At 38.6% G+C, this 24,812-nt stretch overlaps 1 protein-coding gene across 7 annotated transcripts in view; it reads right to left on the bottom strand.

Moving 5' to 3' along the window:
• Positions 1-24,812, bottom strand: part of MECOM (MDS1 and EVI1 complex locus) — a 558,764-nt gene that overhangs the window by 269,945 nt on the left and 264,007 nt on the right. For all 7 annotated transcript variants that reach the window (XM_087725285.1, XM_087725281.1, XM_087725282.1 and 4 more), the window contains exon 2: positions 13,590-13,924. In XM_087725285.1, the coding sequence (XP_087581411.1) occupies positions 13,590-13,924 (335 nt within the window). The remainder of the gene's footprint in view (positions 1-13,589; positions 13,925-24,812) is intronic.

Raw genomic sequence — 24,812 nt, 5'->3', positions numbered from 1 at the left:
AGAAATAAAGGAAAAGAAATAGAGAGGGGGAAGAAAGAAGAAAGAAGAAAAAGGAAGGAAGGAAGGAAAGAAAGAAAGAGAGGGGAGAAAGAAAAAAGACAGAAGGAAAGAAAAAGAAAGAAAGAAAGAAAGAATGTTCTGCCATACAAAGTTTTAGTATTCTGTCAATTCTGACATGTCATCTGATTTTTTTTGAATCACTAAACACTTTTGGAACTCTGGTTCCTGTTATCATCTCTCCATTTCTATAGTCAGCATTGCTGGAAAAAAAACCTCTTAAAATCTGAAGACAAGGTACTGGCTGGCAGCTTTCTTCTCGTTGTTGTCTAATCCTCAAGCCCTCATTCATGCTCACTGTTAATCTCTTAAGGCATTATAAAACTGTTAGACAAAGAAATGTGAATACCTCTGCTCTCTGCAAGAATGGGAGGAAACCAAGGAGAATCTGGATCATGCTAAGCTTTTCTTTGCTGCTCAGAAACAATAAACTTAAATCGATTGCATCACATTTTTTTATAGTTCTCAGACACTGTTGGAACACAGGGGAACAGTAAGCATCAGCAAGACTGGGGAGAGGAAAGACTATTTCAGCATTTTTAGCCAGATCTCTGCCATGCAAAATCACAATCAGTGCATTTGAGTTTTAATCCACTCCTTAATGACTCAACATTAGGGTTTAATTTTGATGGCTCTGAAAATTGTCACGTCTTGTTATAAATTTCTGCCATGCGCGGACTTATGTCTTAGCCTCAGATAATGATAAAGCTGGCCATCAGCAAATGGTTACAGGTAGTCCTTGCTTACTAACCGCTCATTCAGCGACCATTCAATGTTATAACATTGATGACTGCTCCTTGAACCTGTGGCTGTCACATTGTCCCTGTAGTGATGTGATGGTGACTTGAGCTTTACAACAGTGGCAGCATCTCCTTTTCACATAATTCTCAATTTCAACCTTCACAGCCATCTTCCAACAAGCAAAGCCAATAAGAAGTCACAAGTCACCATCACACCTAATGACCTCATGCTGAACAGAACAAAAGCTTTGCCATTCTTGCCAGTGATGGTGGTTGATATTTCACATGTAGTGCATTGATTCAGGGCTATTCGTGCAAGCAAGCTCATGCAAAGCAAAAACCCACAGAACCCGACTCTTTAAGTTTTGGTAGCACAGCTGTCATCACGCATGTCCCAAAAACCTGCCTGCAAAAGCCAGAGCCCCACGAACAGCATAAAAAGAACAATCTTGGCACAATCATCAGCCAAGAGGGTCTCCTTTCAGCTGAATGTGATGGAATAAAACATTAATAAGTGATAAATACTGCATTTCATGCTTCTGAACTTTCAAAGCAGGGATGAGATATTTGCAGAGACCTCTCAAGCCCCCTAAAACTTCATCAGTGAAACCATCCACTAAGACCAATGTGATTTTCTTTGAGAGCAAAAAAGGTCAAGTAGAGATGTCCCAAAGATGCTTTTTCAAGAGGCAACTGGACTTTCTGTTTCTTTCTTTCTGAAGAGGTTTCAGTTATTATCCAAGAAACTTCTTCAGTTTCGCTTCTTGGATGAGAAGCAAAAGGTCTTCAAAGAAAAACCAGAAAGTCCAGTTGCCTCTTGAAAAAGCACTTTTGGGACAACCATGACCTGAGAAACATCAAATAGAGATGCTAGGCTAAACTTCTATAGGCAACACACATTTTTAACACCTAATAAAAAGACAATGTGTTATATTTCATTTAGGCAGCACACATTGCATATGTAAAAGAAACACAAATGATTTGACAAGAGCTGAAAACCCCATTCCTGTCATATTTGGCGGCCATGCCTTTGCTGATTCACACCATCCCGAGAGATGGTTTTCAAAGAAAGAGGCACTCCTAAGCCCCTCCCTCCTCAAAGATATCTGCTTCTTGTTTAAATTGTTGGGATCACCATGGGTATCTGCAAGGAACAAGGGAGCAAATGACAAGAACGAATGCTACAATTAACACCATTTTATCAGCAGTTGGCATGGAAGTATGTAAGGTTGACCTTTGCTCAATGACATCGTCATGAATCAATTTATCAGCATCCCAGATTCTTACATATATTGCTGCTGATCACTGCACACAAATATAGACATGGCATTCTTATACACGGAGCTTACAACTTTAAATTAACAAAGACCTATCCTTATTGATGTGCACTGCAATACCCTGGAGGCTCAGGGGCCACAAGTTTGATAGCCCTGTTCTAGATGGTATCATAAAGGTCCATGAGCTACAATATATAGTGCACAAGAGTTGCTTCAGGAAAGGAGAACAATACCAATTCTTCAGAGCTTTCTATGGAACCAAAATGCCAATGCCAAACTCCAACCGAAACAAGTAATGACCAAAGCCACTGTTAGTGAGTCATTGCTAACTTACCAAACGAGAGTCCAGATTTGCCTCTCCTAAAGAATGTCACACTTTCCCAGTACGTATTTGTGCTCTGTCTCTTCACTGTTTGTTGAGCCATCAAAACACACCTTTGTTTCATTTTGCATTCAATTTTCACCTCTGACCTAAGGAACTAGTGGTAGTCTTCCTGAACTTTATTGCCTGTTAATAGACTGCGGGCTCTCTTTTCACGGTTACAGAAATCCAAAGAAAAGACATTTAATTAAAGGCTCACAAAGCCCACATCTGAAAAGCAAAGTCAGTGTGCTTAAAAGAAAGGAAGGGGAAAAAGAATATTATCTTTGAGGTGCTTTTGATATTCTACAAGTTTGTGCCACCCTTTCAACAAATAAGAAAGACATCACTGATTTAATTATCTTCCTAGGGAACAATAGCATAACAACCTGAATAGCACCAGATGATTGATCTGAATCATTTATCTTCCCTTTCCATCTATCTACACATTTTGTTTCTTTTAAGGTGTCAGGCTGATGTCCATGTTACAGAGCAGTTCAGGGCTTTCATCAAACACATGATCTTTCCTGCCCACCATTTTATGAGGCATGTATATATGTTGTATGTGTGTGTGTGTGTGTGTGTGTGTGTGTGTATGTATGTGTATGTATGTATGTATGTATGTATGTATGTATGTATGTATGTATGTATGTATGTATATTTAAAGTCACAACCCCTGGTATGCCTCAACTATGGGAGGAAGCTAACCGCTTCCATTCTCCGTCAATCGGCTTGTCACAAGAGTCCATCACGACAGAAACCCAATATTTTTACTGTTGCCTTTGTTATATTTGTGTGGTATTTGTGCTGATAAATAAATAAAGGGAGACTAGTATAGATCTATTTCGAACCTGGGCTATAGATCTATAGCCCAGGTTCGAATCCCAGGAAGGGTATGGCTAGCTGATGAGAGCTAAATAGCTTGAAATAGATCTACACTAGTCTCCCTTTATTTATTTATCAGCACAAATACCACACACACACACACACACACACACACACACACACACACACACATATATATATATATATATATATATATATATATACACACACACACATACAACATATATATATTCATTTTCCACTTTCTCATTTAGATACAGATTGCGGGTTTTGTTGCTGTTGTTTAATCAAAGGTAGCCAGAGTATTTATTCTTTTTCTTATTGTTTTGAAAGCTGAAGCAATATCGTCACCTCCCAAAGATTCTGTTTCACTTAGGGGACGACTTTATCATTACCACATGTTCTTGCAGATATTATTTTATATTAAGAGGCATTATTTGAGAGGGGCTAGCAGCAACCTTGAAAAAAAATGTCTTAAATTCTATTTTATAAAGAACTTGATAATCATTTTGAACACCTTTTCTCTCCCTCTTTTTGACAAGAGCGATAAACCCTGCTTAGTACAGACAGGCATTGAATATTCCAAGTCAACTACGTTGCTTAAGGAAACATGCTCAAACAATCAGCTTTTGACAGCTGCATCTCCTGTTATTTACAATGGCCATCACAGTAATAACTCACTATTTCTATATTAATAAGGCAGTGAAATTTATTATGATGGTATTGAAAAGTTATTAAGTACTGCATCCCAAGTGACAAAGTGCCACAGCACTGTCACTATCCAAAAGCAGTTGCCCATCCATCACCAGCCATTCCAGATGGTCTTGCATCTTTATCGCTCCCAGGTTGGTGACATCACCTGTTCACCCCCTCAAAATTGATGATGAAAGCAAACAGATCTATCTTACTTACATTTACCAAATCAATTTAATTTTACAGGCTGTGGCTTAGTGACATATTGACTGTTTTCCTTAATGGCATCTACTGTACTTAAAGCAAGGAACTCATCTTTGAATCCTGGCTTGCAATGTGTCCTTTCATAATAAATTTTTTTATCATGCATTTATTTAATGGGAAAAATTATGTCTTGGTGTTACTGTTCTTTAATTCAGTTTTTCTTTCCTTCCTTCCTTTTCAAATTTTGTATCTTCCTAAATAATAGCTAAACAATATAACATTTTTTCAAAAAGCAAATTAGATCTTCTGCCATCTTTTAATTGACTATCTTTTTCTTCCCTGTTACCTTGAGAATCCACTTTTCTTCTCTGTTACCTTGAGAATCCACTTTTAAGTAGCTACACACTTAAAAACAAGATCATTCATAAGGCATAAAAATTGTACTAACCTCACCCCCTCTTGCCAGATTATAACTGGAATTTAACCCCATCCATTGCTGTTATTTATCCCCAAAACAGCATCTGGTAGAAGAGTCCTCCATTCCTCTGCTCACAACAGAATACCTTATACTGCCATCTTGAAATTTTGGGCTTAGACAACTTAGAACTACACCGCTTTGGTCTGATCTGAGCATTATCTGCTACAATATCCTACCTGTCAATGACTACTTCAGCTTCAACCACAACAATACCCAAGCACACATTCAATAAAAACCTAACGTAAATTGCTCCAAACTCAATTGCAGAAAATACGACTTCAGAGTGGTCAATGCCTGGAATGCACTACCTGACTCTATAGTTTCATTCCCAAAGCCCCATAACTTTAACCTTAGACTGTCTACTGTTGACCACACCCCATTCCTAAGAAGTCCTTAAGGGGTGTGTGTGCATAAGTGCACCAACATGCCTACTGTCCCTCTCCTACTGTCCCACTTATTCGTATTCATTTCTTGTATTCATAATCATGTTTATACTTTTATCTGTTATCTTATACATGTTTGACAAAATAAATAAAATTAAAACATTAAAAAAGAGACACAAGAGACCATTCCAGTGTGAAAGGTATTGGCAGCGATCCTTCATCACCGTTGTAATAGCAAAAGCAATAGCGCTTAAACTTATATATCGCTTTACAGTGCTTTACAGAACTCCCTAAGCAGTTTATAGAGTCAGCATATTGCCCCCAACAATCTGGGTCCTCATTTTACCGACCTCAGAAGGATGGAAGTCTGAGTCAACCTTGGGCCAGTGAGAATCGAACTGCTGGCAGTCAGCAGAATTTAGCCTCAATATTACATTCTAACCACTGCACCACCATGGCTCTGTAATTCTAGTTCATCTAATGCAACTGAATAGAGGGAAACATATATAAGGAAGTACTATTTTATCCAGGATATGGTGAAGCTTTGAGATTCAGTCTACACTGTCCTGCAATTTGAATGGGAAGGAAGATAAATTCTTGGATGATGAGTCCTAATCTTGATGAATATATATATATATACAGTACAGTGATGTGCGGTGAGGTTGATACCTGGTGAGGCTCAGCAGGGCAGCGGTCGGCCTCGGTGGGGGGGGGGGATTTGCATCGCGGGAGCAACCAAGCGCCCGGGTCTGCAGCAAAGGCGCTTGGTGGCTCCCGTGATGCAAAGTGCCCCGCTGCCCCCCCCCCCGCTGTCCCGGCCTGCGTCCGCTGCTTCTCCAAGCTCCGCCGCTGGAAGTCCCGGATCGCCTCTGGGGGAAGGCTGAGTGAAAAATGGAGCGAAGCTTCTCTGCGGCCTCCCGGCGCTGCCCAGAGGCTCTTGCAGGAGCACGTGTCAGCGGCCGGCAGCCTGGAGCGGCCCCGGCTGTGAGACAACGGAGCACTTAAAGTAGCCACTGCCGCTGCCGCTACCACCGCCCCGCCGGGCTTTGCTCCGCTTCTCACCCAGCCTTCCGCCAGAGGCGATCTGGGACTTCCAGCGGCAGAGCCTGGAGAAGCAGGCCGGGGCAGCGGGCGGCAGCATCGGGGATGGTGGGGCACTTTGCATCGCGGGAGCCGCCAAGCGCCCAGGTCTGCAGCAAAGAGGCAGCCTCCTCCTTCTCGCCCACTCCTCTCTCCTCTGAAGCACGCCCCGCCCAACGTAAGCATGCTCAAGAAGACACGATTGGCTGCTTCCAAATCAGGAGGCGGGAGAATTAGTGCCTCTTTTCCATCTGAACTTCTTTGCCTTTTAACTCTTTATTAACTTTTAGAAGGCGAAAAATTCCTTATGGAAAAGAGGCCCCGAGTTCTCTCGCCTCCTGCTTTGGTTAACACTAAGCAGACACCAAGCCACTGTGAGCTGGAATCTGGTAGCAACTATCTTGGCTTTAATTATTTAAAAAAATATATTTAAATTTCTTTCTTTTTCCTGAGGAGACTGGTGAGGCTCCGCCTCCCTTGCCTCTAGTGACTGCACGTCCCTGATACAGCATATTGTCCATATGGAACAGAATTCTGAGCTAATAGACCATTGGACTCATCCTATATTCAATTATCTGCCTGTTTATCTACCAGCTCTATTCTTGTTTCACATCTTGAATCAACACAGCACGAGAAGCATGAAGATGGAAAGAGGCGAGAACCCAACAAGAGGATAAATGGCTGCCTATCTCAGCCTGCATTATGCTTGCCAAGCTTCAAGACCATGATAGAAAACATCTTCCCCTTCTCCAGTACTAAGGGGAGGGGAACTGGGAAAGATGTTTTGTATGCACCACTCCCTGAAATGCCTTCATTCCCCATTTCCCTCAGGATTTTTTGAGAAAGGAAAATGCTAGCTGTGACTGTGGGCCGCCTTGCTGCATATCAAAAACTAAGAGGAAAAAGATGTGGGAATAAAAGAGCAGCTACCTGGAAGGGAGAAGAGCAAGTGGTGAGTTGCAAATACAAAGCAGGAGAAAGGGAAAATGATGAGGGTGCCCGGTGTCATTTCCCTTCAGCAACCATTGCTTTGTTTTGTTTTCATGCGTGTAATGAGTTTGACTGCATGCGGAGGCCTCTAGAGCCTCTCTTCTCCAAGAACAGTTTAGTGTACAGCAAAAAAAGACAATGTGTATTTTCCTGGACTGGTTCTCTTACCCTAGCCCCAATTTCTCTTCCCTCTATAATTCTCCAAAGGCAACAAGGAAGCTTTCCCATTAATTCTGTACTCTAGCCAAGCCCTCCCCAAACCAACATTTAAGTACTGAGAAAGGAGGAGTGTTTGGGAACTTGATTAGCTAGAAGGACAGTAAAAAAAAAAACTAGTCCTCCCATCCCATCAGGAGTACCATATTTCCTGTAATCTGTGTAATCAGAGACAAAATATTTAGTCCAACTCTTTCACTGAAAAATAAAAAGATCTAAATCATGCATCAGGGAACTTAGTTCAATATGTCAGTATGACCCAGGGGGTTTCAATTAGCCTTTGAACGTGTATATACATATTATGTTTTGCTTCTGCTGTTTACACATCACTATAATTTATAATTCGAGGGTTGGCTGTGAGAAGGGCTTGATGTTTTGCCCTAGTCTAGAAAACTAGTAGCAAAGCAAAATATATTACAATCCAACTGTAATATATAATAATTAGGATACGAAAGAAAGTTACAAGCCATCAAACAGATGAGAGATTCGATTCTTTCGTACATTTTTTTTCTCATTCCGATGATTCCTGCCAAAGTTAAGTTTTCAGTAGACTCTCATTAGGAACAGCAAACATGATAAATACCACTAGCAATCTGAGTTGGTTGCTTCAAATGATTCATCCTTACTCATTTTTAATGTGATGTACTAATCTCAATATTCATTAGTAAGTTAAATATATTGTTTACACCTCTACCAAATGCTATAATAATTCTAAGCAATTCTATTCTCACATTTACTAAAGTGACAGAAGGTCAATTTTGTCTAATCATCCCCACTATCGGTATGAATTATTCTTGGAAGTTCCATACGATACAATAGCAGAGTTGGAAGGGACCTTGGAGGTCTTCTAGTCCAACCCCCTGCCTAGGCAGGAAACCCTATACCGTTTCAGACAACTGGCTATCCAAAATCCTATTCTTTATTTTTATGCATTCAGTTACCATTTTATACATGACTTTTATCATAACCGGTATTTGAAAGCACAACCAAGAAAAAAGAGGTGACATTAGATATAAAGATGACTTCATATAATTTCATATAAAGATGACTTCATATAATTTAGCATTTTAAAACCATTATTAAAATTGAATCAATATTCAATAATTAGCAAAGGTGGACAATATGGTAAGAATTATACTCAGAATATACAATTTGTAATGCAAATTGTTTAATAGCAATATCACTTAGACTTATATATCACTTCATAGTGCTATACAACCTTCTCTAAGCCTTTTACAGATTATTTCCGCCAACAATCTAGGTCCTCATTTTACCGATCTTGGAAGGCTGAGAATTGAGCTCCTAGCAGTGAGCAGAATCAGCATGCAATGTTGCATTCTAACCACTATGCACTACAAGTAATTAACACATAACATAAAAACATAGGGCAGGAAGTCTATATTGTATGTATTCGTTTTATGATGAATTGTCGTTCAGAATTGTTGAGTGTTATAAAATTGCCACTATATATTTAAAAATAACCCAATTCTGATTATTGTATTTTTGTATTTTCAGCACATTCTTTGTTAGCATAGATTATCTATTTTGCTAATTTGTTATAGCATAATATATCATTAAAAAAATTGGAGCAATTTTCTCATAGTGTAATATTTGCAATAAATGTAATATTTATCTTCCATTAGTTTTTCCAGTATTATATAACAATTCTCCAGTCGATATTCTATGTCCACTTGATAACCATCCATTTAATAATAAAATCTTTGACTTGTTCAGTTTCTGAGTCATACTTCATTAGCAAGTTATAAATAAGTGTAATATTTTAGATGTGAAACATATAGAATAAACAAGTGATACATTAATGTATTGAATGGCTATTCAGACACATAAAAAAATATTGGTATACCATTATCCCAAAGTCAAAAGAATGCAGATATTTCTAATAACAGGTGACAGGCTTCAAAGTGGTATTTTCAAATACACATAAGATACAAGGGAAACCAACTTGTTTCCCTTGGCTAGGCTTCCCTGTTGACAGGACATTGGGTAACAAGCTACAATCTTAGGACTTGAAAATATTTGATGCGATAATATTGATATTAGTCAAAGGTTAGGATTCTACTTTATAATATATCTGAATTAGATTATTTTTTAAAAAAATATATACAATTACCCGTAAATATTCAAATTCATTTGTGATCTTTGGCTTATGGCAGGTGGGGAGAGAGGGAATCATTGATAGACATCCATGGTAAGATTCACTTAAAAGTTACTATCCTCTTTAAACTATAGCACTTTTTATTAGCAATAGCACTTAAACTTATATACCACTTCATAGTGCTAAGCCATTTAAAGACTCAACATATTTCGCCCAACAATCTGGATCCTCATTTTACTCACTTTGGAAGGATGGAAGACTGAGTCAACCTTGAGCCTGGTGAGATTTGAACTGCTGAACTGAAGCTAGCAGTCAGATGAAGTAGCCTGTAGTACTTCACTCTAACCACTGTGCCACCTTGGCTCTTATTAGGTTGTTAAGCAGATGTAGCCACCTAGCAGGCAATCCAATTGTGCTTAACCTCTCTGTGGCCTTGTCATCAAGGTCTATGAATAACCAAAGAACGTATATTCCTGAACATGTATTCCTGCAGTAAGAATAATGCCTCCCTATTCTACCCTGAAATACGGATGAAATTGGATGCCAGTTGACTATTCCTGGATCAGAAAAATGACCGAACACAAATTATATTCTTTTCCAAACAGGCATTCAGACAGATTAACAAGGTAAAAATAATATTTTAGTAGAAATGCTCTATATCAAGGGTGTTAAACTCATGTTGTCACGGCAGCATCACATGATATATCGGGACGTTTCCTCTTCACTAAACTGGGCGTGGGCGTGGCTAGCATGTGATCCGGCCCATGGGCTGGGAGTTTGACAGCCCTGCTTTATATCTATCTTAATAGTCTGGGGCACATTGTCAAATTTTATTCATATTATTTAACTAAATAATTAAAGGCAATTATCTCTATTACAACATATTTAACTTTTACTAGAGCATTTTTGGCTTCGTATTTCCTTCATGTTAGATTTCTTCTGTTTTCACTTTCCTAATTTACAGCCCAAGCAGTCACATCCTCATGTTAATCCTAAACCACTGGAGATAGCTAGGAATCCATAAACACGGCTGAGAAACCACAGAACGGGAGAAATCAAAATTTTGAACAAGCTGAGCAAATCCTTATGTCTATGTGTATACAAATATAGGCAAATTATATGAATACTAGGGAACTATCTGCCAGTTTATGCATTTCCCAAAAGATTGTTCCCACGTTATGGAATCCTGAACTGAAATTGTATTTAGGAATAATTAGCTGTTTTCATTTTGGAGAAAAAATAGCTGGCATTTACAATCTGATCTCTTTCTTGATTAGAAAACAGACAGCTCTCTTTTTCCCATGCTTGATTCAATGGACATTTGGCTTGCTGGCAAAATACTAAACCATAATGACAAACTGCAAAAAAGCTTGACCTCTGACTTTGTCCAATAACCTTTTGTTCGATTTGTGCTTCAGTCAACCAATATCTGATTAGATGATGCTTGGCTTTGGACTCAGGAACTAAGATAAAATTCAGATTTATAGCTTTTTGTTCAAGTTCCTCCACAGCACTTTAATTATGACCTGAGCTTAGGTATGTCACAACTTTTTATTTTAACCCATAACCCATTTAAAGTAGCTGAATAGCTGATGAGAAAAAATGCATTGCCTTGATTTTGTAAATATATATATTGGCCAAATCTACCCCAAATCATGACTGGTTTATTATGTAGATAGAATATTGGCCTATGCAAAAACTTTGGTATAGTGGCTTATTATTTTCAACCCAGCAACTTTTTAAACCGCTGGTTTTTTTCCCCACCAAACATTTTGGCGAAACACAATTTTATTTTCATTACTACTAGTAGTTTTAAGAAGAATTCTTTAAATAATCAATATTCTATGTGTTACTCTCCATTGACAACTTGTAAAACAAAGTTCATTCTCCTGCAAACTCTACATCCGGCTGTAATGCACACTACAAATATGATTACACAGTTTGTACTGTATACGTCAAGCATGGATCTCAATTAGTTTCAGTGTCCCATTTTTACCTCAGAGGCTCATATCTCTCGTCCCATCAGCCTTATGCGTTGCCTCCAGGAAATCAACTGGTTCAAATGAAACTCTCCTTGTGAACTAAGAGGTGATATGCTTGGGAAGCCATGACCTTCCTAACTCTGACTGAAGCACAAAAAATAAAGTGATAAAGAGCCACCTTGTGGCTTTTCTGCAAATACAAAAGAGGTGGGAGGGGAGATGTTTAAGCATAGTTTTCTCTCTTTTAAAAGTGACTCAGAGGAATTAATGGATGGCCCTGATACGTAAGAGGCTTCACTGTTTTATCAATGGCAACAATTAGATATAGAAAAATACTTCAGGAAACCAACCTTCCTTCCTTCCTTCCTTCCTTCCTTCCTTCCTTCCTTCCTTCCTTCCTTCCTTCCTTCCTTCCTTCCCAGGCTGCCCAACCCAGTATCATTTGGGTGCTTTAAGACAACTTTTGTGAGACTCTTAAATGTTGCTCAGGATATTTTTTAAAAAAATAGATTGTCTGATATCAAAAGCCAAAGTTAAGCCTGGTTGTTACATTTGAAGGCATGGCATGATGGTAAAAGTAAAGGTAAGGGTTCCCCTTGAACATATGTGCTAGTTATTCCTGACTCTAGGGGGCGGTGCTTATCTCCCTTTCAAAGCCAAAGAGCCAGCGCTGTCCGAAGACATTCTCCGTGGTCATGTGGCTGGCATGACTAAACAGGCGCATGGAATGCTGTTACCTTCCCACCAAAGTTGGTTCTTATTTTTCTACTTGCATTTTTACATGCTTTCGAACTGCTAGATTGGCAGAAGCTGGGACAAGTAACAGGAGCTCACTCCATTACACGGCGCTAGGGATTTTAACTGCCGAACTGCTGACCTTTCTGATCGATAAGCTCAGTGTCTTAGCCACTGAGCCACCATGTCCCTAATAGCATGCTGGTAGCTGGGGCCAATTCATGATATGGAGAAAAGATGAATCAACTGAGGGTATGCTGCTGTAGCTTGACAAGCCATTGAAGCAGGAAGAAAGGATTACTAAATCTTTATTTGCATAAGGACAAGGATGTCATTTTAATGCATGGCTTTTCTTTCATTTTTTTGCTAAAGAAATTCTGAATAATTCCTGAAAATAAAAGAGTCGACATATTTTCTATTGTGTGCTGCAGTTAAGCTTACTATTAAGTAAGTAATTACTAAAATTACTTAAAATTAAGTAAGTAATTACTAAAATTAAGTAAGTAATTACTAAAATCTCCAATTACTATTGGAGATTTTCCCCCCCATCAATATTCACTTTTTTTAAAAGGCTTTTCAAAAATATTTATAGAAGATATAGAATAACAGAGTTGAAAGGGACCTTTGAGGTCTTCTAGTCCAACCCCTTGCTTAGGCAGAAAACCCTACCTCAACAGACAAATGGTTATCCAACATCTTCTTAAAAACTTCTAGTGTTGGAGCATTCACACCTTCTGGAGGCAAGTTGTTCCACTGATTAATTGTTCTAACGGTCATCGAAATTTCTCCTCAGTTCTAAGTTGCTTCTCTCCTTGATTAGTTTCCACCCATTGCTTCTTGTTCTACCCTCAGGTGCTTTGGAGAATAGCTTGACTTCCTCTTCTTTGTGGCAGACCCTGAGATATTGGAACACTGCTATCATGTCTCCCCTAGTCCTTTTTTCCCCCCATTAAACTAGACATACCCAGTTCCTGCAACCGTTCTTCATATGTTTTAGCCTCCAGTCTCCTAATCATCATTTAGTTGACCACATTCTATAAGTTACATGCATTGTTCCAAAATCCTCATTCGGTTAAAATGTTCAAATAACAACTCATTCTTTCCCTGTGAAAAATTCAAAACATCACCAACAGAAATCCGCAAAAAACAAACAAACCCCAAACTGTCAAAGCAAATTACGTTGTGATCACTTTTCCTTCTATTCTGATATTCAGCCCAACAGAGATATTTGAATCTGTAACCCAGAAGTTGTTTTTTTCTTTAGCAAAAGGTTGTATTTATCAGTAAAAATTTGGCTTTTTGATTCAAAGTAAACAGAATTCCCTCTGGGAAGACAGGCAGAAGAGAAATAAAATAAATAGTAAAAATCACAAGAGTATTGATAACAGATAGTTAACTGATAATAAACTACAATGACAGATATTGTCCTACCTCCCATCCATTATTGGTGTTTTTAAGACTTTGTTGATGTTCTCCTACATATGGTCCAAATCTTTCACCTACTTCAATCTTCTGTTTTGTCCATATCCCTAATCCGGCTCCAGGTATATTTGACTCTCGAAGCTCAAACTCTGATGGAATTGGGATGTCATCAGGTATATATATTTGAGCTTTATAAGGAGATCCCTCCTTTGGTGTGAAGGCTTCACTTGATGTTGCTGGAGAAGACCGTTCACAGATACTGAGTGACAAAGTGCTTGGCTCCCCATCATTTTCAGGAGTTTCTTCTACTGGAATTTCAGGGAAACTCTGGTAGAAACATTCATCTGAAAAGGATTCAAAACATCAAGAGCAAGATGACCAGATGTACTTGAAAAGTAATTTTAGTGTTATCCCCCTAAAATTGTACAACACCTTCATATTTTGTTTATATAACTGTTTATAATTGTTGTTTTGTAGGTATGGGTGGCTGTCAAGATATTATTGAATCCCATTATCCATGCTAACATAGTCAACATAACCTATGGCCATGATGGTAAACCTGGGCACGCAAGCTGTCACCCCAGTTTAGCTCTGCTGTGCATACGTGCACACATGCCAGCCAGCTGGTCTTCAGGTCTCTGCTGTGCATGCATGACTGGAGGGTATGCATGGGGTGTGCATGCATCCGGGGGGGCAGGATGCATGCGGGGGCCCATGTGCGCATGTGTGGGACGTATGCACAGGGACCATGCACATATTGCATTTTGGGGATTTGGGGGAGCACACACATTCACTCTCATGCACACGCGGTTTGGACATTCAATGCGGAAAAGGTTAGCGGTCACTGGCTAACCTTTACAACCCAACAAAATTGCTCATTCCTGTCTTAGTAGAAAGCATTCTTTTCCTGAGAGTTAGCCAATCATTGGTGTCAGTGAATAAGATGGGACATTTGTGATTGGCCAATTCTCAGAAACATCATGAATATGTAGTAGATGGTACAGAAGAATCAACTCCAACCATGCCACAGCATTTGACAAGACATAGCCTGAAAACTTTCCCTTTGAAATATATTCAATATATTTCCCCTGTAATATAAATCTCTTGGAAGCTGTTATATGCAATATACTTCCCAGCATATACTTATATTTAAGAGAGTATCTTATAAACAGAGTTGCTATTTGTTTTACATTCATGTAATGACCTAACTCATAAATAACTGTAAGACAAATTTAAAAATTAGCAGGAAAAGGATGTGTAAATAAATAAATATGCAAATGGTTTACCAAAAACGCCTGCTAGAACACAGCACTCTTTAAAGCATAGGCAAGGGGGCCAGACAAACCTGTTTTGACAAGCTAGTCTTCAGCTGGGAACTGCAATTAAAATACCCTCTCTATTTGGCCCACTAATTGCACTTCTATTGATGAAAAGACTTCAGAAACTGAGCATAGATTTGTAGTCCTCTACAGCTGAACACACTTCTCCAAATTTCATCATTTTAAAGCCAAAAAAGAGGTTCAGGAAACAAGAGACACGCCAGTTGAGCAGAAGAAAAAATTAGACGAAAATAGTCTGTCCTATGGTTTTTCCAGTTGCAATGTATGGCTGTGAAAGATGGACCATAAGAAAGGCTGAGAGCCAAAGAACTGAGGCCTTTGAACTATGGTACTGGAGAAGAACTCTCAGCTACAAATATTCTCCTTTATTGGTACAGTCTTAAGAAATTCCAGGATAATTAATATACAAGAAGATTGGATTTATAGATACACATCACACATCCCGCTCTGTATTGTTTCCTGGATGCATTTCATTGGGTCTGGCATCATTTATCACTAAATATTAAAGTAGATGATAAAAGATTTGGGAATACAAACCCTTCTGTCTACAATATACAGAAATAACTAGCGCTTTATTTAGTTAAGTGGAAAAAGATCCCATTGCTATCTTTTTGCTAAAACAAGATGTTCAAGTTACAGGGGATAATGAGAAAACATTAAGAGTGTTTCCCAGGCAATAATTCTCAATGTTTAATTTGATTATAACTTCATTTCTAAATATGTTCCAAATCTTCCAGGTGTCACAGGGTCAGACGAGAGTGTACTTTCAAACTCTCTGTTAATGAGAAGTTTTCTTTGTTATTCAAAGCATCCTGCTACGTTTTGTAAAAGGGGCAAATCCTCCTGGGTGCTAGAGGTATTTTGTGTCTTGATCTTCTAATCTTTATGAAAACAGATGTTGGGAGGAAAGCACCCTTAATTTCCTCACCCAGCATAATTTATCTCTGTACGAAACAAGCCCCACAAAAACCTCAGTATGGGAAGTTGTACACACACAATTGTTGTTCTGAATTCCAGATAATAAAATTGTCCCTGTTCGGAACTGGATAATATAATTGCAATTGTCTGAGTTGGGGAACAGATTAGGGGACGGGGAAGTTTAGACATTTCCCTTCATTAAAAAAAAAAAAAAGTCATATAAAGCCTCGTTGCTATTTTGCAGCAAAAACACCCGCCAGCATCAAAGGAAGCCCTGGAGGAAAGGTTAATTGCTACTGAAAGGCCAGGGTGGACACTGTTGTGTGAGCATTCGGCACAAACGTGTTGTGTTGGCAGGCAAAAATGCACAGGGCAGGCGCGGGGATGTACCTGATGAAGGTGATAGAGCAGCTGTGTGCCAGGGGTAATGCCCGTGTTTTAACCTCGCAGAGTATGGGGTCAGTTTAAACAGTAACCTGGGCTTCTGTGTGGAATGTAAGGAGGAGGGAGACTTCCTTCCTTCCACTTGGAGAAATGCTTCAGCGTTTAGCATCCTTTTCCATTCCTAAAGCTGTAAAAGTTTGCATCAGACCATTTAAGTGTGAGGGTGGGTGGGTGGGGTAAGGAGAGGGAGGGAGGGGGGAGAGAGAGGAGGGGAGAATATATGGGAGAGCGAAAGAGCGGAAGAGAGAGAGAATTGGAGAATTTAAAGCAGCCAGTGCCCCCTTCACCTTCGGCTGCAGGAGCTAATAAGCTAAATAGAGAAATATGCTTGTGGTTAACAGCTAAGTGCCATTTGAGGGAAAGTTCAAGGTTGTCTTTTTCTAACCCTTCAATAAGCATGCTGAGCTAAGTGCAAAATTCAGGCTACAGCGCAACACTCAGCATTTCGAGTTTAAGTTTTCCTCCTTCTTGCTCTGTTTTTAAAGCAATGTTTCATCTTATCTTTTAAGATTCTAAGCTTTCTATCCAATATTCAAACTGTAACCTGACTCTTATGCGGGCTCAGTTTTTTTTAAAAAAAATCTCCCTTCTGATCCTTATATTATGTACAGTCCCTTCCTATTTATTTGTTTGTTTGTCTGTTTGTTTGTTTTTATTAATAGCAATAGCAGTTAGACTTATATACCGCTTCATAGGGCTTTCAGCCCTCTCTAAGCGGTTTACAGAGTCAGCATATCGTCCCCACATTCTGGGTCCTCATTTCACCCACCTCGGAAGGATGGAAGGCTGAGTCAACCTTGAGCCGGTGAGATTTGAACCGCTGAACTGCAGATAACAGTCAGCTGAAGTGGCCTGCAGTACTGCACCCTAACCACTGCGCCATCTCGGCTCTTTTAAATAATATTAGATGTAGATTTGCCACCTGGTTGCAAAATGACTGGGTGGCTCAAATAGTTAAAAAGAAAAAAGGTGATTAAAATAGAAATGAATGTTGTTCATGCTATCCGAGGGGGATCACTAGATTATATATATGCAACCTCCCTTAGATGTGTGAATTTCATATTGCAGAATTCTGGGCAATGTTTACACCAGCCTGCTCTGTTTCTCAACCTCAGCAACTTTAGAGACGGGTGGACTTCAATTCCCAGAATTCCCCCAGTCAGCATCCAGGTGAGGTTGAGTAACACTGAAAGAAGGGACCCTTTCAAATAGCACATGGCCAAATGCCTTGTGAAATCTTGATAGAATCTCCAGCCTTGGGGATCTGTGGTAATAAGGGTAGTCCGTGACTTACAACAGCTCATTTCATGGATCATTTGGAGTTACAATGGCAATGAAAAACGTGACTTATGACCATTTTTCTAACTTTTGACCATTGCTGCATCCCCATGGTCACGTGATCCAAATTTGGATGTTTGCCAACTGGTTCATGTTTATGACGGTTGCAGTGTCCCAGGGACACTGACAAGCAAAGTCAATGGCGTGGCACGACAAAACCGCGCTCGACTAAAGCGCGCCCGATTAAACCGCGTCGCTGACGTCATCAACAGGGCGACAACAGCGAGCGCGGAGAAAGAAGGGCGCTTTAAATAGCGCTTTGAAAGCAAGCCGATTCAAGTTAAGGTAAGGGTTAGGTTTAGGGTTAGGTTTAGGGTTAGGTTTAGGTTTAGGGTTAGGGTTAGGGTTAGGTTTAGGGTTAGGTTAAGGGTTAGGGTTAGGTTTAGGGTTAGGTTAAGGGTTAGGATTAGGTTTAGCGTTAGGTTAAGGGTTAGGTTTAGGGTTAGTTTTAGGGTTAGGTTAAGGGTTAGGTTTAGGGTTAGGTTTAGGATTAAGTTTAGGGGGGGTTAGGTTTAGGTTTAGGGGTTAATTTTAGGTTTAGCGTTTACAGCGTGCTTTTTTCTCCACGCTGTTGTCGCGCTGTGATGACGTCAGCTACGCAGTTTCGTCGAGCGCCCTTTAGTCGAATGCGGTTTTGTGGTGGAACCAGTCAATGGAGGTTCACTTAACAACTGTGTTACTAATTTAACAAGCGTGATGATTCACGTAACAATTTTGGCAAGAAAGGTTGTAAAATGGGACAAAACTCACTTAACAAATGTCTTACTTAGCAATAGTTGTGGTTGTAACTTGAGGACTACCTGTACTTTGTATGCCCCTTCTCATACCATGCAGAAATAAAATAAATTATACATAATATACCAAATTTGTTTTCCTCTCTCCCTCCCGCCTTTCCTCCCTTCCTTTCTTTCTTTCTTCAGCAACCAGAATGAATAGATAAAAATAACTTGTCACTCCAAAATTATTCTAAAAACTATTATTAATTCAAGGTTTTTCCTAACTTTGTTGACTTTGCAGCAACATACTGTAGCTCCAAGTGGCTGAATCAAGAAGGAATAATTTCCCCATAGCCTGCGGAAATTTTTAAACCTCTCTATTTTACCATTTAAGAAGTTTTAATGCCAGCAATGTGCCTGCTGAAGAAAAAAAAACATTTTTGACCTCAGAAATCTATACTTCTTTAAATAAACTGTTACTTCCTATTCAGAATCATAGTGGCATAGCAGGATTTGTTTCAATATCAGTTAAGCTTGAAGGTGATTATGAGATTGAAAAATTTACTCTTAAGAAGAGGAGGAATTCTGGGTAAAATATATTTTCCAGTCAGTAGCATGATGTCAATAGTCCTGTCAGCCTTCAGAGTCAGAGCCAACCCTGCTGTTTTAAAAAATCCAAATGTTTTGCTACTCTAAAAAGACACTCTTATTTAAAACAAATCTGGGAGCTTACAAGCTATAAAATAATATGGTGATTACAAATTCATTTAACATGCAAAATAATAAAAATGAAGGGTATGATAGAGTAGAAACATATATTTTCAAGATATTTCGTTACAGGGAAATAATGGATTTCTTTAGTGGATGTCTCAAGTAAGCTGTTGAATTTTTTCAAGTTGAAGTTGGTAGCACCATCTCCTGTCATTATTAATAATAATACTTTTGAAATTTGGATCTAGGAGATTAAAATCAGGGTAAATTGCTAATAACATTATTCCAAACATTCTACTTTCAAATGAGTGTGACATTATTTAAACACATTGTAAAATATTTCATTCAACAAATGAATTCTGCTCCAAATTTTTAACTTTTGGTTTTCCCTTCCTCTTCCTCTTCTTCCTACTAGACCTCCAACGTCCCTTCCAACTCTGATATTCTGGTACTCCTTGCGAGAAGATAACCGTTAGGTAATGTTGCATAGATTGTATACCAATATTTCACGGAGATGGGGTGATTAAAGCAATTTTCATTGCTTGATTTTAAATATTTGTTCCGAATGTTTTACATTTGTTGGTAATGATTATGCTCATTACAGTCGGACTATTATATTGGAAGGCACTATTATATTGGAAGGCGGATAATGGGAGAAAGGTTAAAAATATAGGATGGGCTTTCCTTCTTATGCAAAGAAAAATTTTGCCTTAATGTAGGTAAGAGCACAAAAATATAAACTGCAACCCATCTGGTCTTGGTATTCGTGTACACTTATCAGTGATAAGAATTCTTGAATTACACACAAACAGAGGCAGAAAGAAAGAAAGAAAGAAAGAGAGAGAGAGAGAGAGAGAGAGAGAGAGAGAGAGAGAGAGAGAGAGATGAACAAACTGAATGAAAAACGATAATCTCAGTCTTGTCTAGATTTAATTTAAAGTGAGCATTCATCCAACCATTAATCCCCATTAAGTAAGAAGACTATACTGCACCATCAAAGATCAAGGCAGAAAAATAAACCAGAATAACTTGTTGAACATATCAGTTAAAATGAAAGGAAGAAATTAAAAACAGAGATGGAAAATAAGCAACAGTTAATCTAAGATCAAATCCTGAGGGATACTCATAGATAACTGAAAGGACTGAGGATAGACATTTGTCCAGTTAATCAAAAATGTGTGATGAGAAATATAAGAGAGAAACCAATGGGAAACTCTATCATGGAAGCCGATGATTCAAAAAAGGAAACAGGAGTTTACTATCAAGGAGGTCAAGAGCTGCAAACAAATCCATAGCACCAATTTCTAGAAGAAAGAAAAAAGTCTTTTATAGAATATTTGGTGTATTTTTTTCCCTTAACCTGTATATGTTAATGACCATCATACAAAATGCATGCTCATAACAGTTTCTTGTTTCTTTTTCTATAGCCAAGAATTCTGTATAAATTCTAGTCTATCCAGCACAAGTGGAAGCTGTAATAAATGTAATCCTTTGCCTTTAAAAGAGCAATCTGAATCTAGGAGCAACTGGATTTCTTACTTTTGGAAAATGCACATTGTGGTGGTAAGACACCTAAAAGCCCTTGGTGTTTGGGGGTGTCCTGTGTGTATTCTGTTAGGATAAAGCCTATTGTGCCTTAAAATGGCTTTTACCGTACTGCCGTAAAATGGCTTCTACTGTACAGCACAATGGAGTTGTCATGGTAACGGCTTCATGGTACTCCACAAGGGGGTTCCCTCTGGTAAGGGGGGAAATCCAACATTAGAAATTATGTTTGGTGTAGACATCTTCAACAACATCAGGGATTTTCCTGTCTAATATAGGATTAGGATAAATAAATACCCGGATAACTCTGGGTTATCAGCTAGTGTACAATAAGATTGGCTGAATTGTATCACTTGACACATAGGGTGCATTCATGGAAAAACAAAGCACTCTTTACTGTTATATATCAATAATCCAGAAATGTTTTAATTTATTTGTTTTCTAGTATAAAGATGGCATACATAGGAAAACCCAGCATGTTTCCCATCAAAACATTGTTTTCCCCATAGAATTCAAGAACCACCCATAATATATCTATAAAGTCTCTTCTTCTTATCCTAGACTGCTTATTCATATCCTGCAATAGAATCATGAGCTGGACAGAGTATAGCAATGGAAAAAAATATTGAGAAGGGAGAGCAGTAAAAACCAAGGCACTCAGAACAGTCACAGGTGGACTTTTGCTGTGATGTTATTGTTGCGTAATGTTTTATGAGCTTATGTGGAATATTCCACATAGTTTCTATACATCTTACTCCTTTAAATGTAAGTAACCTATCTAAACATTTGAAAATATAAAATTGAATACTTTGATAAACACTAAAACTTGATCTTCTTAATCCAAAGTGCTTTTTTAAGAAGCAACTGGACTTTTTTATTTTTGTTTTTTGAAGACATTTCGGTTCTCATATAAGAATCTTTTTGTATGAAAAGTGAAACATCTTTTAAAAAAAAAACCAGAAAGTCCAGTTGCCTCTTGAAAAAGTAGCTTTGGGACAACCATGACCTGGATGACTGAAAATCTCCAGAGACATTGATCTATTAATTGGGTATTTCTCCAGAAAGGCTAAAATGTTGAAACCAATGGATGCCAAATTTCAATAAAAATTTCATGCCTGCTCAGCTCCTTTTTCAGGTTTACAGCAGGCCGATAATCTAAATTGAATCATGGGCTTCCAACCCCTGTAAGCTGAAAGAACAATGACTGGAAGTAAAGCAACTCAAAAACAAAGAAGCAGATCTAGAATATGAGCAGAAGAGTAAGAATAACAAGTTCCACTATATTATTATCTCCATATGTGAGCACTAGATATCCTACCAGTTTCTAAAGCAAAAACCTACATTTAAGAGGTCCTCAATGGGTGCTCTGTCTGTTTTCTCTGCAATTTCAGCCTAGGTTTGCCTAATATGCTAGCTATAAGGTAAAATCAGGAGTGAAATTCAGCAGGTTCTGGAGAACTGGTAGTGGAAATTTTGAGTAGTTCAGAAAACCAGAAAATACGACCTCTGGCTGGCCACAGAGTGGGGTGGGAATGGAGATTTTGCAGTATCCTTCCCCTGGAGTGGGGTGGGAATGGAGAATTTGCAATATCCTTCCCCTGGAGTGTGGTGGCAATGGAGATTTTGCAGTATCCTTCCCCTGGAGTGGGGTGGGAATGGAGATTTTGCAGTATCCTTCCCCTAGATGGGGTGGGAATGAAGATTTTGTAGTATCCTTACCCTGGAGTGGGGTGGCAATGGAAATATTGCAGTATCCTTCCCCTGGAGTGTGGTGGCAATGGAGATTTTGCAGTATCCTTCCCCTGGAGTGAATGGCGATTTTGCAGTAGCCCCCTGCCACATCCACCACACCCACAGAACTGGTAGTAAAAAAATTGAATTTTATCACTGGGTAAAATCCATATAGGATGCAATGGTCAGGAAGAGTTGCATTCAAATTAAATCATCTGAATGGCTTTTGGGTTCAACTTTGCCTGCCTCATAGGTTTATAGTGAAAATAAATGAGATCATAGCCCTCTGAGCTCCTTGAACAGTATTGAAGCTAAGCTAAAATTTCCTTTGAACTGAACTTTTTTATTTTCCTGTGTATCCCAGATTAATCCACCCACAAAAATATTGACCCCAAAACATACATTCTGCTTCCCCCTCAAACAAAGAAAGGAACTGAGCTACTGAAACAGCATAATGAACTGCAGATAAAACACCAATAAAAGCTAAAGATATTGAGAATGGAATAACCCTCCCATCCCCTTGCAAACTGAGTCCAGCTGCAGCTTAAGAAAAGACCAATTCTATATGAGTAAGTGGTCGTTCTCAACTAGCATGTTAATACCATGTAATAATACGCTAACTGCACTAGAACTCCACATTGTTTCTGGAACATGTCAATATCAGCTCATGCAATAACTAGCAACATTTGGGACTCTGGATAGTGTCAGTTGTGTCTAACTGAGTAACGCTGTCTAAGGCAATTGACGTGCACCAGACTTCATCTCTTAATTAGGGGCCAATATTGAAAGACTCTGGGTCAAATTCTGCTTTACAATTACATGGATACCGTTCTTCTTGATGTCAGCAAGAGCTGCACCTGTGTAACTCTATATGGAATTAAGCATTCTGCATTTTATAAAACTAGTGGTAATCCCTGCAAAGCACAACTCTGGATTTATTTGCAGTTTTTGATTCTCATTTTTACTTATGATGTAGCCCAACCATCTTTGATTAGTGTATTTGTTACTTTCCTTTACTACAACTCAACTGCAATTGTAAATGTTGCTGAAAGATTATATGCAGTTAACTGGTGTTGAACTACCCCATTATTTTTAGCAAAAGTACCAGCAAAGTTGGTACCTGTTTGATAAAGTTTGTTCAAAAAACATTTCTGCTTCTGATTTTTCAGATTACATTCTATATAGCATCTAGAAACATATAGCATATAGAAAATGACAGTTCCTAAATTTTACATATCGGAGAGTTAAATCACTATAAGGAAATCAGAACAGCTACAATGAAATAGAGCGTAGTTGACCAACCAATGCTGGTCCTATATTTTTCCATAATATATCTAGAACAGATTTCCTTACCATGAACCCTGCAGATGTTTGGGGTTATAAATCCTGGAATTCCCAGCATGTCAATTTTTAAAGGAGTAAAAAAAGTTGATGATTATTAGAGTTGGTTGCATAGTCAGCCAGATGTTTACACTGGATGTGGCATTTTGTGTTCAATGGTGCTGCAATTGACTGATAGTGATTTTTCTTAATGCCAATGGTGTTCAAGTAATCCCAATATTTTGGGATTACACCCAAGGGTTCTATTACTATTGGTAATGTTTGCTAAATTTTATTTTACTCTTTATTCTTTCTTTGCTCGTTTTACCTCTATTGTAAGTCTGCATATACACCTCGAGCAATTTCAGTCAAACTTGGTACACATATGATTTACTCTCTGGAAAAAAAATACTGTGGGGGTAAGACACCCCTAACACCCCTCAGAGTGTATGTTGTGTTAAGATGCAGCCTGTTGTGCCTTTAAATGGCCTCTACCGTACTGCCATAAAATGACTTCTACAGTACAGCGCAGTGGTGTACCCATGGTAACGGCTTCACAGTACTCCACAAGGGGGCTCCCTCTGGTAAGGGGGAAAATTCAACATTAGAAATTATGTTTGCTCCAGACATTTTCCCCTTATAAATAAATACCCGGGCAACGCCAGGTTATCAGCTAGTTACTGTATTATTTAAACTTAAATTTAAACTTGTATGCTACCTGAAGACAGAAATCCAGAAAAGGGAATGTTTAAAGAGTAATATATTAGTAGATATTAATCTAGTAATATATTAGTAGATATTGAAATGGATTGCATGAAACTACAAGAAAGAAAAGGTCTATATACTACAGCCTTACTATTACTCTCATAGATGTAACTATGTTACTATCATTTCATTTAACAGTTTTATACCACATAATCTTTTATTTTTATTTTTGTATTCAAATCATTCTAAATGCACCCATACATACCCTTGGCAAAAGTATTATCTCTGAGTAGGGATTGGGGGAGGGGTAAGGGTGTGTTATGTCCATGTGGATGAAATAGCTCCAAAAATCTAAGATACACCTCTGATTGATTCATCAATGTTGCAGCCTGACTTGCTCTGACATAAAGCAATTCCAATCAATATCCAAAACTAACAGCCTAAGCCACATTGGCAATCCAAAA

The sequence above is a fragment of the Thamnophis sirtalis genome, unplaced genomic scaffold (genome assembly GCF_051295495.1).
Source record: "Thamnophis sirtalis isolate CommonGarterSnake01/CBP01778 unplaced genomic scaffold, rThaSir2_p1.2 scaffold_11, whole genome shotgun sequence".
Classification (NCBI taxonomy): domain Eukaryota; kingdom Metazoa; phylum Chordata; class Lepidosauria; order Squamata; family Natricidae; genus Thamnophis; species Thamnophis sirtalis.
This window is presented reverse-complemented; position numbering and strand designations above follow the sequence as displayed.